At 38.2% G+C, this 13661-nt stretch overlaps 1 protein-coding gene across 4 annotated transcripts in view; it reads left to right on the top strand.

The window, feature by feature from the left end:
- The window catches only part of DYNC2H1 (dynein cytoplasmic 2 heavy chain 1), a 393081-nt gene that overhangs the window by 112102 nt on the left and 267318 nt on the right, over positions 1 to 13661 (top strand). For all 4 annotated transcript variants that reach the window (XM_086338264.1, XM_086338263.1, XM_086338267.1 and 1 more), the window contains 5 exons: positions 543 to 673; positions 3868 to 4116; positions 4578 to 4686; positions 7852 to 7965; positions 9828 to 9970. In XM_086338264.1, coding sequence (XP_086194390.1) covers positions 543 to 673; positions 3868 to 4116; positions 4578 to 4686; positions 7852 to 7965; positions 9828 to 9970 — 746 coding nt within the window. The remainder of the gene's footprint in view (positions 1 to 542; positions 674 to 3867; positions 4117 to 4577; positions 4687 to 7851; positions 7966 to 9827; positions 9971 to 13661) is intronic.

Here is a 13661-nt window from a genome sequence, read left to right as displayed (position 1 = left end):
TTTGGATTTGGCACTTATGGCAGTATTGTTGTTCCCAAATACGAGTTTAGATAGTGGTTTTGCTAAGTAGAAAATGTGAGAAATGTGATGGAGAAAGAAGAATGTGAGTCTAGGGAAGGGAGGGCTGTTGCTGAATGCGCTATATGACAAGAAGACTGACGGAACAGTCTCCCAGAGGAATTGGGAGTGGGAAGTTTCACTAGAATGGTGAACAGATTTTCCTTATATGGTAATAGGAACACTGCTATAGATAAATTTAAGAAAAGTTGTCGTGTTTTTATTTTCTAATTACAATTTGATTAATTTTTCTTTTATTTTAAAAGATAGGGCTCTTGATATTATTTATAAATCTGTGTTCCTTTTCAAGAATAATTTTCAGATTGTTTTATTTATTTGCCATTTCAAAGTAATTAATCTTTGCCTTTTTGGGGATGTTCTTATTTGGACTAATACAGTTAAAAATGGTTTAGTGTGAAATATATTTACTGATACTCCCATTAGAAATAACACATATGAAGAAAAAATATCTTTCATGTCTACAGATAATTTCTATGTTACGTGGGGAGCCCAGCATACTTCAGGAACAAGGTCAGTCCCGGGACAACCTTTGCCTCCCCATGGAAAACCACTTGGAAAACTAAATTCTTCAGATCTTAAGGATGTTATTAAAAAGGTAAGATATGAATCATGAATTTGAATTGGGATTTGATTATGATTAAAGCCGTTTTCAAAATATTTGTTGCAAGCTTTCTGAGGGCATGAAGTGAAAGATCTTAGAATAGGAGAAACTGGTTTGTGTCTTACAGAAGACAGCCCAGTGTGTCAGATCTAACCGGAAGCACATGTACTTACACAGATAAGTCGAAAATGGCTAAGATACATGCTGGGAAAAGGTATCTGAGGTTGGAACTATTAAAAAGACTTAATTGGGAAATACCTCTGTTAATATACTATAGACAGTTAATGTACTATTAACTGCTCATCCTAGAGCAGTAGTCTTAGCCTTTAGTGAGCATTAGAATCACTTTTGGAAAAGGCAGTGGCACCCCACTCCAGTACTCTTGCCTGGAAAATCCATGGACGGAGGAGCCTGGTAGGCTGCAGTCCATGGGGTCGCTAAGAGTTGGACACGACTGAGTGACTTCACTTTCACTTTTCACTTTCGTGCATTGGAGAAGGAAATGGCAACCCACTCCAGTGTTCTTGCCTGGAGAAGCCCAGGAGCAGGGGAGCCTGGTGGGCTGCCATCTCTGGGGTCGCACAGAGTCGGACACGACTGAAGTGACTTAGCAGCAGCAGCAGCAGCAGCAGCAGAATCACTTTGAGTACTGGAAAATATTGATGACTGTGTCCCTCGTTAGAAGTCTGATTCGATAGGTGCTAATCTGAACTTAAAAAAATCAGAAAAGAATCCAAATTTTTGATGGGCTCCTAAATGATATTGATTTTGCTGTTTCACTGAAACTTTTAACAGCACTGTCCTACAGAGTGTTTTTTTTTTTATTAATTGTAATAAGAAGCAACTGTATTACATATGATTGCTTCAAAGATTAATATTTGTATGGAAGTTAGTATGGATTTTATACCAAGAAAAGTTTTTCATGGTCTGGTAAAATGATTTATCTGACTGGAATGGGTATTGCAAAGTTTGGGAATATGCAGATGTTGTTAAATGTGTGAAAGTTGTCCTCTCTCTCTCCCTTCCCTCTATCAATGGCTCCTGGCAGGGCATGCTACCTCTTTATAGGCTTTTGATTTGTATCCGAGCAGTACATAAAAATGAGGGTTCACAAAATATTTTCATTTAGGCACTGCATTTTGAGAGTTTGGAAATTGTCTTATACTCTGTGCACACTGACTTCATGTGCTGTTGTTTTGCTGTTCAGTCGTGTCCAACTCTTTGCACCCCCATGGACTGCAGCACGCCAGGCTGTGCTTCACCATCTCCCGAAGCTTACTCAAACTCTTGTCCATTGAATCAGTGATACCATCCAATCATCTCATTCTCTGTTGTCCCCTTCTCCTCCTGCCTTCGATCTTTCCCAGAATCAGGGTCTTTTTTAATAAGTCGGCTCTTCACATCAGGTGATGAAAGTATTGGACTTTCAGCTTCAGCATCAGTCCTTCCAATGAACACCCAGGACTGATCTCCTTTAGGATGGACTGGTTGGATCTCCTTGTAGTCCAAGGGACTCTCAAGAGTCTTCTCCAACAGCACAGTTCAAAACTATCAATTCCTCAGGCTCAGCTTTCTTTATTGCCCAACTCTCACATCTGTACGTGACTACTGGAAAAACCATAGCTTTGGCTGTATGGGCCTTTGTTGGCAAAGTAATGTCTTTGCTTTTTAATATGCTCTCTGGGTTTGTCATAGCTTTTCTTCCAAGGAGCAAGTGTCTTTTAATTTTATGGCTACAGTCACCATCTGTAGTGATTTTGGAACCCAAGAAAATGGTCTCTCACTGTTTTCATTGTTTCCCCATTTATTTGCAATGAAGTGATGGGACCAGATGCCACCATGATCTTAGCTTTTTAATGGTTGAGTTTTGAGCCAGCTTTTTCACTCTCCTCTTTCACCTCCATCAGGAGGCTTTTCCTCTTTGCTTTCTGCCATTAGGGTGGTGTCATCTTCATATCTGAGGTAATTGATATTTCTCCCAGCAATCTTGATTCCAGCTTTTGCTTCATCCAGCCCCATGTTTCACATGATGTACTCAGCATACAAGTTTAATAAGCAGGGTGACAACATACAGCCTTGATGTACTCTTTTCCCAATTTGGAACCAGTCTGTTGTTCTATGTCCAGTTCTAATGGTTGCTTCTTGACCTGCATACAGGTTTCTTAGGAGGCAGATGAGGAGGTCTGGTATTCCCAATTTCGAAGAAATTTCCAGTTTGTTGTGATCCACACAGTCAAAGGCTTTGGTGTATTCAATGAAGCAGAAGTAGTTGTTTTTCTGGAACTCCCTTGCTTTTTCTGTGATCCAGTGGATGTTGGCAGTTTGATCAGTGGTTCCTCTGCATTTTCTAAATTCATCTTGAACATATTTAAGTTCTCAGTTCATGTACTGTTGAAGCCTGGCTTGGAGAATTTGATCATTACTTTACTAGCGTGTGAGATGAGTGCAATTGTGCGGTAGTTTGAGCATTCTTTGGCATTGCCTTTCTTTGGGATTGGAATGAAAACTGACTTTTTCCAGTCCTGGGGCCACTGCTGAGTTTTCCAAATTTGCTGGCATGTTGAGTGCAACACTTTCACAGCATCATCTTTTAGTATTTGAAATAGCTCAACTGGAATTCCATCACCTCCACTAGCTTTGTTTGTTGTGATGCTTCCTAAGGCCCAGTAGACTTCACATTACAGGATGTCTGGCTCTAGGTGAGTGATCACACCATCGTGTTTATCTGGGTCATGAAGATCTTTTTTGTATAGTTTCTTCTCTGTATTCTTGCCACCTCTTTTTAATATCTTCTGCTTCTGTTAGGTCCATACCATTTCTGTCCTTTATTGTGCCCATCTTTGCATGAAATGTTCCCTTGGTAACAAGTGGTAAAAATTGGATAGTTTGAAGTATTTTACAACCTGCTTATCTTATACTGCTTTTTACTAGTTATATTAAAGATATTCAAAAGTAACTGACTGTTGTGGACTTATGCACTTGTTTGACATCATGTAAATTTTTCCTTAGAAAGCGCCATGCACCTGGATTACTAGATAGATAAGAGAGTGTGAGACAACACATATTTACTTAACTTCTTTTCTTGATTGCACCAAAAATATAATATCTTAATCTAGATAATTAACAATTTGTTATATAATTGAGACTTTCATTAATTATGTAACATTATTTGTGATTTTTTTTAAAAGGGTCTTATTCATTATGGACGAGATAACCAGAATTTAGATATTTTGCTTTTCCAAGAAGTCCTAGAATATATGTCTAGGATTGACAGAGTGCTGAGTTTTCCTGGAGGTTCACTTCTGCTAGCAGGACGCAGTGGTGTGGGTCGTCGGACCATCACTTCGTTAGTCAGTCACATGCATGGAGCAGTGCTGTTTTCACCAAAGATTTCCAGGGGATATGAACTGAAGCATTTCAAGAATGATCTCAAATATGTAAGTGCCTCACAGTCTTTTACTTTATTTGGTTTTAAATCCTAATTATTTATTACTCTAAAAGGCTTTAATGGCCTTTGAGACTCTGATATAGAATATAGTCTTTTATTTTTTGTTGATTGTTTTCTTCATGATTTTGCAAAATTGTTTTTAGCTCTCAGTACCTCAGATTATGGGATGTTATATGACTTGGTAAGATAAACAAAAAGTAGAATTTAAGACATACGTGGGTGTATTTAAAAATAATCCTCTAGCTTTTAAAGATCTACCTATAAAACAATTAAATGTTCTCCCAGTAGTATTTGTTTATGAACTGAATTTACTTTCCAAACTATATTTTGATTACTCAATAAAGTATCAGTCAATAAAAATAACTTAGTTTACCTATAGAATGAAAATTTTTACCAATATTTGCCAAAAAATATTCAGTGGGTTCCGGAATGTGCTTTCTCATTGTGCAGGTGCTGCATCTTGCCGGTATTGAAGCCCAGCAGGTAGTTTTACTTCTTGAGGATTACCAGTTTGTACATCCGACATTTCTGGAGATGATCAATAGCCTTTTGTCTTCAGGCAAGTGGATGGGTTTTATTTAAAGAAAAATAAATAAATATTATTCAAGTGAAGTTATCTCATATAAAATTATGTTTCAGAAAATATTTGGCATAGCTTCTGCTAAAGTGATAGAAGATTAAACATTAAACATGCTCCGAGCAGGAGAACTGAGAAACCCTGTTTTTATGAAACCAAGAGGTTGTGGAATTATATAAAAATGATGATTAAATATTGATATTGGTAAATATACTGAATAATTTGCCTTCTTAAACACTTTTGGTGGGACTATTAGATAATATATATAACCTTTTGGGAAAGTTATCAACCAGTACTTATTTAAAAAATGTGCTATACCCTTTGATATAAACATTATATTAAATTGTAGAAATTTAGTTTGTAGAAATGAAAGAACTGTAAAGAAATATGTAAGAAATAAGAAATATGCTAGAACCTCACTGTCCATCATTAGTGGAATAATTTAATAATTATAATATGGCCTTAAATATGGCTATATAATAGTAGATATATTTCAGATATATTAGATTTCATATTTCTTGAATTGTGGTATACTCTTGTCTCTGGAGCCAGCTTATCTTTTTGGTGAGTCCCTGAGGAAAATACCTGCAGTTTCCTACATTTCTTCCTTTTCTGCAGAATTTATGAAGGTTATTAGAATCTGTTTGTAATGTATAATCATTGTTAATAGAATCAGTGTGAGATAGCTTTGTTTTGAGTCTTTCATGGTTGCTCAGTTGGTAGATAATCCACCTGCAATGTGGAAGACCTGGGTTCAATCCCTGGATTGGGAAGATCCCCTGGAGGAGGGTATGGCTCCAGTATTCTTGCCTGGAATCCCCTGTGGACAGAGGAGCCTGGTGAGCTGCAGTCCATGGTGTCACAGAGTCAGACACGATTGAGCAACTAAGCATGACACAGCTTTGTTTTGAACTTGGACCAAGAGTGTTTTGGTACTAAAGTATAAAATAAACCTTGTTAAATCTAGTTTCAGCTCTCTGAGTTGCTCCACTCCAGGGACTGAGGACAAATTTACACGATGCTCTTGTTCCACTGTGCTTTTATATAATACATGTTTTGAATCCTGCTAGGTAGACTCTGCATGAAGTAGTCTTTTTGTTTTCAGAATTTAATAGCTTTGGTTGAAGAAAACATTTTATTTATAAAGTAAGGAGTCTACACTGTAGTGCCCAAATGAGATTCTAGTTAGACAAGTAGTACATCAACTTTTGTCAAAGTGGAGGTAATGGTATAGTGAAAGTACTAGGCCTTTTTTGTAAATAACCTATTTTTTTTTAAGGATTCCCTGATAACTCAGTTGGTAAAGAATCTGCCTGCAATGTGGGAGACCCTGGTTTGATTCCTGGGTCAGGAAGATCCCCTGGAGAAGGGAAAGGCTACTCACTCCAGTATTCTGGCCTGGGGAATGCCATGGACAGTACATGGGGTCGCAAAGACTGAGCGACTTTCACTTTCACTTCATTTTGATTTTTAAAGTTCTTATTCCTGCATATTGCTTAAATTGTCACTGCTTCTGCTACTGCTGCTAAGTTGCTTCAGTCGTGTCCGACCCTGTGCAACCCCATAGACGGCAGCCCACTAGGCTCCCTTGTCCCTGGGATTCTCCAGGCAAGAACACTGGAGTGGGTTGCCGTTTCCTTCTCCAGTGCATGAAAGTGAAAAGTGAAAGTGAAGTCGCTCAGTCGTGTCTGACTCTTAGCGACCTCATGGACTGTCCATGGGGTTTTCCAGGCAAGAGTACTGGAGTGGGTTGCCATTGCCTTCTCCAAAATTGTCACTAGATGGCGACTTTGTTTCTTTCGGCTGATGTAAAGTAGCAGGCCAGATATTCAGGGTTTTTGTTTTAATTTGTGAAAGCAAACATTCAGATAAGCATTAACCCAGTAATTATTGTATGATAAATTGGTCTTTATTATCAACATATAACAGCAAAAATTATAAACTTAAATTTTTTCGGTTAATTTTTCTAACTTTTTTTGGCAAAAATATTTATGTGAAAAATACTTTCAGAGAAAGCACTTAATAGGCCCTTTGGTCTCTTTTATATATTTAAAATTCTTATTCCCCATAGAGTATGTAAATAGAACTAACTTTCTTTATTAAATTTAAGGATACAAGGGTATCTTGGTACAGCTCAAATTTAGAGAAAGACATAGAGCATATTTACATGTATGTGCTTGTGTTTGAATATGTACATGGCTGATGGCTGGGTCGTGATCTGGTACCTCTGAGATGAGCATAAAGAAAAGTAGTAATTTAGACTGTGTTGGACTTTTCATGAATGCAGAAAAAAATTTTTCACTCAATCTTACAGTTTCTTGTGAACTACAAATATGTTGATTTAATACATATTTATTAAATAACTAGATTTATGGTGTGAACAAGCCCTCTATCAAATTCTTATAGTCTTACCACCTTTATTTGATTTTCATCATTCTGTTGCATAGTAGCAGGCCATGACTAGTTCTCCTGATTTCTAGTAACAAGCTCATTCATTCATTTATTTAACAAATATTTACGGTTTAGATTCTTTGCCAGAAATGTCCTAAGTTTAATATTGATCATAATTAAATATTTGCCTTCTGGGAATTTAGAATCTAAGTGGGCAGGGAGAAGTAATTCAGTTATTATTAAATGATGTGATAAATGCCAAACAGTGATGTTTGGATATTATATTCAAGAGAAAAGAGTACTTTCCCTAATATGTTGGTATTCAGGAAAGGCTCATGGGCGTGGCAGTTGGCAAAGCAGTATCTTGAGGGATAAACAATATTTTTAGTGGAAGATTTGGGGCAGAGCAAGACTGTGGTATGATGTATTCCAGGAAGAGGAAATATTTCATTAAAGTTTTAGAACACAAAAAAGTTCACTGAGGTTAGAATACAAAGTCTTGGAAGAGAGTAGAGAAGGACTTGGAAAGGCAGATAGATGAACGGTTAGTGGGAGGAGTTGAATTTTTTTGAATGAAGGTTACAGGTATATATTTGTGAATAATATAGAGGTGATAGGGCTTGCTTGTTTTGGAAACAAAGATTGAATAACATCAGATTATTTAATATAAAAATAGAAGAAGCATCGTGTATGTAAAATGTGTGTTGAATTTAGTGTAATGTAGCTAAATCTCAGAAGAAATATAATGTTCTGCAGGTGAAGTTCCTGGACTCTACACTCTTGAAGAATTAGAGCCCTTACTCTTACCTCTTAAAGATCAGGCTTCGCAGGATGGATTTTTTGGACCAGTCTTCAACTACTTCACGTATAGTAAGTACGATAGAGCTCAGTAATGTAACTGTGCTTCATGTGAAATAAATACGTTTAATCTACCTTATTTTCTCATTAGATTGCAAAGGTATCTTAAATTTTGGGTCCATTTGGTAATTTATATTTTTTCTTTTTTATAGAACTTTTAGAAAATAGCTTGTTGACTAAAGGCTAACCTATAATAAAAACATGTTAAGTAAAATTTTAGCAAAAGGTTAGGATGAAAGTATAGTAATGTCTTTTGGGATATTTACTTTGCTGCTTTTGTTTCCATGTGATAAACTTAGTACCTATCTTAGAGAATTAGTGAATTATTTAGATTGTGCCACATTCTGTTAATGAGGTGACTTTTGTTAATGAGATGACTTTTGGCCAGCACCTAGGGGTGGGGGCTGGTTGCCAGGGAAACCAACCACAGGAGTCCTTCCTCTTTCCCAGGAAGCCACATCAGAAGGGGAGAGATCAGCTAAGCCCCGATTATTAAGTCCTGGTGTGGGGGAGGGGTGGCCTTCCCCCTCCCCGCCCTAGACTCACATAGTACGGAACATACATTCACTCCATCAGCCTGGGCCCCTCACTGCTCTCAGCTTTCTGCTCCATGTCACCTCTTCATGATTTTTTTTTAAAATACTTTTAGATTTATAGAAAAGTTGCAAAGATGGTCGGGGGAGTCCCTGTGTAGCCTTCACCCAGCTTCCCCTCATGTTGGCATCGTACTGTGACAGCTGCAGTACATTTGTCCAGCAGAGAAATCAATGTCGGTTCAGTGCTATTGGCTTCCCTTGTGGCTCAGCTGGTAAAGAATCCGCCTGGAATGTGGGAGATCTGGGTTCCATCTCTGGGTTGGGAAGGTCTCCTGGAGAAGGGAAAGGCTACCCACTCCGGTGTTCGGGCGTGGAGAATTCCATGGACTGTATAGTCCATGAGGTTGCAAAGAGCCGTACATGACTGAGTGCCTTTCACTTCACTTCACATGCTGTAGTTTCTTTGAAACTAAAGAAACATATTATTATAGAAGCAGTTTTGTGTACTGCTAAAATTGGGAAGTAAAAAATAAGGTAATAGTGACACCACCCAGGCACTGCTATTACAGTGATCATCTTTATTTTTCTACAAGAACATTTATCATTGATGAAACAAAGAAAGTTGTTAAAGAGCTACCTTCCCTTCTCTCTCCTTTAAGTTTAGAGGGAATTTCTACCACACCTTTAAGAAACAGACCATCTCAATGCTATTTTAAAAACTACTTCAGAACATAGAAAATAAAGGAGAGTTTCTAAATCCCTTCTTATGAAGGGAAAATGATATTAACATTGAAATTGGAAAAATATTTCTCCTAAAGGAAAACCAGAGATCAGTTTTGCTTCTGAATATTGAAACAAAAATCCTAAAAAGGAAAAAATTATTTAGTAGAATCCAGTATGACATTTGAAAAGTAACAGCAATATCATATCTTTTGGGGATATTTTATCCCACCTTGCACAAACATAGCACATATATGTGCATTGCAGGCGTGCTTATCCGTTCAGTCGTGTGCAACTCTTTGTGACCCTTTGGACTATATAGCCTGCCGCGCTTCTCTGTCCATGGGGTTTTTCAGGTGAGAATAGTGGAATGGGTTGCTGTTTCCTTCTCCAGGGTATTTTCCCAAGCAGGGGATCGATCACGAATCTCTTGTCTCCTGCATTGCAGGCAGATTTTTCACTTAGGGTATAACTCTGTTTCATAGCTTGCTCTTTTGTTAAAGAGCTTCTGCCATCCAGTTTCAGAAAATTTTAATTTCATAAAACAAGACCATGTATGGATTTCTTCAAATATTGTTATTGTAATATTCCATGACTCTATTTATCCTATTTTTTTAGGAGTGCAACAAAACTTGCATATTGTTTTGATAATGGATTCTGCAAATTTAAACTTCATAATAAACTGTGAGAGCAATCCTGCTTTGCATAAGAAGTGCCAGGTGTTGTGGATGGAGGCTTGGTCAGATAGCAGTATGAAGAAAGTAAGTTTAATGTTTAAATACGGAAATAAAAAATAAGCACATTTTCTTTTTAAGACACCAAGGACTTCCCTGGTGGCTCAGATGGTAAAGCATCTGCCTACAATGTGGGAGACCCGGTTCAATCCCTGGGTTGGGAAGATCTCTGGAGAAGGAAATGGCAACCCACTCCAGTATTCTTGGCTGGAAAATCCCATGGATGGAGGAGCCTGTTAGGCTGCAGTCCATGGGGTCGCAAAGAATCAGACAGGATGGAGCGACTTCACTTTCACTTTCAGTTTCTTTTTAAAGTTACTAATTGTTACAATTTCCCCTTGGTGTTTATTGTAATCCTTAATTGTGGTGCTGAGCATCTCTCATGTATTTGAAAATAACTGTCTTTTCTTCATACTCTTGTACTTGACAGATTAGTTGACTACAAAATTTTAGGTGTAAGATTATGTTCTTAATTAAGGACCACAGAGATGTTTATTATATTTAAAAATTTTTATAAATTTAATTACTTAGTCCATTATAGACTAGCTTATGATTAAATATCACAGCAATAATTTTAGCAGTTGTTTCAATTAAAGTTTAGGTGCCTTTTAAAAAAATTTGTCATTGTTATGATATATGTTTGGAGGGGTATGAGTTTAAAGTGTGAACTCAAAAACTATCTCAACTGGAAGCCTTTTACATTGCTTCATTTGAATAAATAATAATTTTCAATATTGTCTCCTTGAATGATGCTCATATTTCCAATCATTGATTTATTTTTGTATAGTAGATGTGCAAACTATTGCCTATCATGATTCAGAGAAGGAAGCGCAATTTGAGGTAATAGACAACATTTTACAGTTGAGATGATCCTTTAAATAGATTTTAGTAAGTAGATAGAGGAAAGTTATTCCAGTCTGAAGAGGCTACATGAACAAGAGGTATTCATTAAGAAGCAGTAATTATTGGATACTTAATATGTGTCACTCTTTTATATACTGGGGATATAGCAGAGAAAAGAGAGACACAAGTCCCTGCCTCATGGAGTTTACATTCTTTTGGGGGATATTTGGAGGGAAAGCTTTCTACAGGAAGAATCTGAGATGAGAGCAGGCCTGGTGATTTGAGGGCCAGTTCATTTGTAACAGAGTGATCAAGGCAGAGAGTAGTTGCAGATGAGGTTGGGGGATTAAGAGAACAGTTAGGGTGGGGCTTTGGATGCTATTATAAGGATTTCAACTTTTCTGGAAACCAGTAAGGGTCTCCTTGGAGGCTTGGGAGCAAAACTGTTCTGATGTTTTATGGGATTACACTGCCTTCTGTTTGAAAATAGACTGTAGAAGACCAGGAGGAAGCAGTTATAAAGCTATTGAAGTAACCTTGGAGAGAGACAAGGATGACTTGTCTCAGGATATAGTGGTAGAGGTGGTGAGAACTGGTAGATACTCGGTATGTTTTGCAGTAGAAATGATAGGGTTTGCTGACAGATTGTAATAAGTTATTAGGGGAAGCGAGGAGTTGAGGATACCTGCCAGTCTGTTGGCTTGAGCTCCTGGAAAGACTGGAATACCTGTCAGTTGAAGGGAGACTATGAGAGGAACATTTTGAGAAGAGAAGATGAAGCTTTCAGTTTTAGATCTATTAAATATGAGGTGTGTCGGACATCCGAGTTGGAAGATTGAGAAGTTCAGGGGAAAAGGTCAGGCATACAGGCAAAATTGTCGGAATTATCAGAGTTTAAGTGGCATTTAAAGCTTTGAGAACAAATCCTACTAAAGGATTGAATGTTGGCAGAAAGCGGAGATATCCAAAGGCTGACCTCTGGGGCACTTTCAGCATTAAGAGGCTGAGATGAACAAGAACCAGCAAAGGATACTGAGAAGGAACCGCTAGGGAAATAGGAAAACAGGAGTTGCGAGTACAAGTGAAGCCTGGAAGCCAAGTGAAAACAGCATTCTGAAGGAGCAAGGAAGGGTGAACACATGGAAGTCCATGAGGGTTGGAAAGTGATCATTAGGTTTAGCAACTTGTGTCCCTTAGTGACTTTAATGAAGCAGTTTCAGTTAGTAGTGGAAAAAAAATACTGTAATGAAATGTGTTTTGGAAAGAATGAGAAGAGTGGAGAGTGAATATAGTCACCTCTTTTGAAGAATTTTGTTATAAAGTGGAAGATAAAAATGGATCAGTAACTGTAGGAAGTGGGAATAAAATAGTTTTTTTCTTTAAAAAAATTTTTTTAAGATGGGATAAACTGGAGCATACTCATATGCCATTGGGAATGCAAGAAAGGAAACAAAACATATATTTTATATGAAAGAGCAGGAATTGCTGGAGCAGTGTCCTTGGGTCTAGACACCATGTGGGCCTATTACACAAATGAGAGGATTGAGGACAAGCCTTTGCTTGGGCTTCCCTGTGGCTCGGCTGGTAAAGAATTTGCCTGCAATGCAGGAGACCTGGGTTCTGATCCCTGGGTTGGGAAGATCTCCTGGAGAAGGAAAAGGCTACCTACTCCAGTATTCTGGCCTGGAGAATTCCACGGACTGTATAGTCCATGGGGTCACAAAGAGTCGGACACAACAGAGCGACTGTCACTTCACTTTTCTTGGAGAATGGAAGCATCATCTGTAGCAACAGGAAAGGAAGCAGAGTACAGGGGTCTGCGTAAAGCAGGTGGGCAGGAGTAGCATTGGGAAGTTTTAGACATTTCTGGTTGTTTCTGTTTTCTGAGTGAAATCGGAACTAAGATTAATCACTTGAGAGAAAAGTTGAGGGAAGAGATTTTGGAATCTTGAAGAGATGTAAGAGGATGTGCAAAATAGTGTTTTGGAAGAGGGAAGGAGTGAAAGGCTTAGGAGAATGGAATATGATATAGCTAGATAGCATTATGGGTTCACATGAGGCTAATGATTGTAAAGTTCAGCTGAGGCCATTCAGTGTAGTTGTGTGCTTTTTCTCCAGTCACGTGTGCACTCAGGGTTACAGACCTGCAATAGTGGTGACCTGCATTTAAGCAGGATTGGGGCTTTGCTTTGCTACTTGAGTGTGTGCCAAAGAATGTTCAAACTACCACGCAATTGCACTCATCTCACACGCTAGCAAAGTAATGCTCAAAATTCTCCAGGTGAGGCTTCAGCAGTACATGAACTGTGAACTTCCAGATGTACAAGCTGAATTTAGAAAAGGCAGAGGAACCAGAGATCAAATTGCCAATGTCTGCTGGATCATCAAAAAAGCAAGAGTTCCAGAAAAACATCTACTTCTTTTTACTGATTACGCCAAAGCCTTTGACTGTAAATCACAATAAGCTGTGGAAAATTCTTCAAGAGATGGGATTACCAGACCACCTGACCTGCCTCCTGAGAAATCTGAACGCAGGTCAGGAAGCAACAGTTAGAACTGGACATGGAACAACAGACTGGTTCCAAATAGGGAAAGGAGTACATCAAGGCTGTATATTGTCACCCTGCTTATTTAACTTATATGCAGATTACATCATGCAAAATGCCAGGCTGGATGAAGCACAAGCTGGAATCAAGATTGCTGGGAGAAATATTAATGACCTCAGATATGCAGATGGCACCACCCTTATGGCAGAAAGTGAAGAGGAACTAAAGAGCCTCTTGATGAAAGTGAAAGAGGAGAGTGAAAAAGCTGGCTTAAAACTCAGCATTCAAAAAGCTAAGATCATGGTGTCCGGTCCCATCACTTCATGGCA

The sequence above is a fragment of the Bos grunniens genome, chromosome 15, assembly GCF_055505025.1.
Source record: "Bos grunniens cultivar Pamir isolate PY7600 chromosome 15, Bosgru_T2T1.0, whole genome shotgun sequence".
Taxonomy (NCBI): Eukaryota; Metazoa; Chordata; class Mammalia; order Artiodactyla; family Bovidae; genus Bos; species Bos grunniens.
Note: the sequence above shows the minus strand (reverse complement) of the source record. Positions and strands in the feature narration are given on the sequence as shown.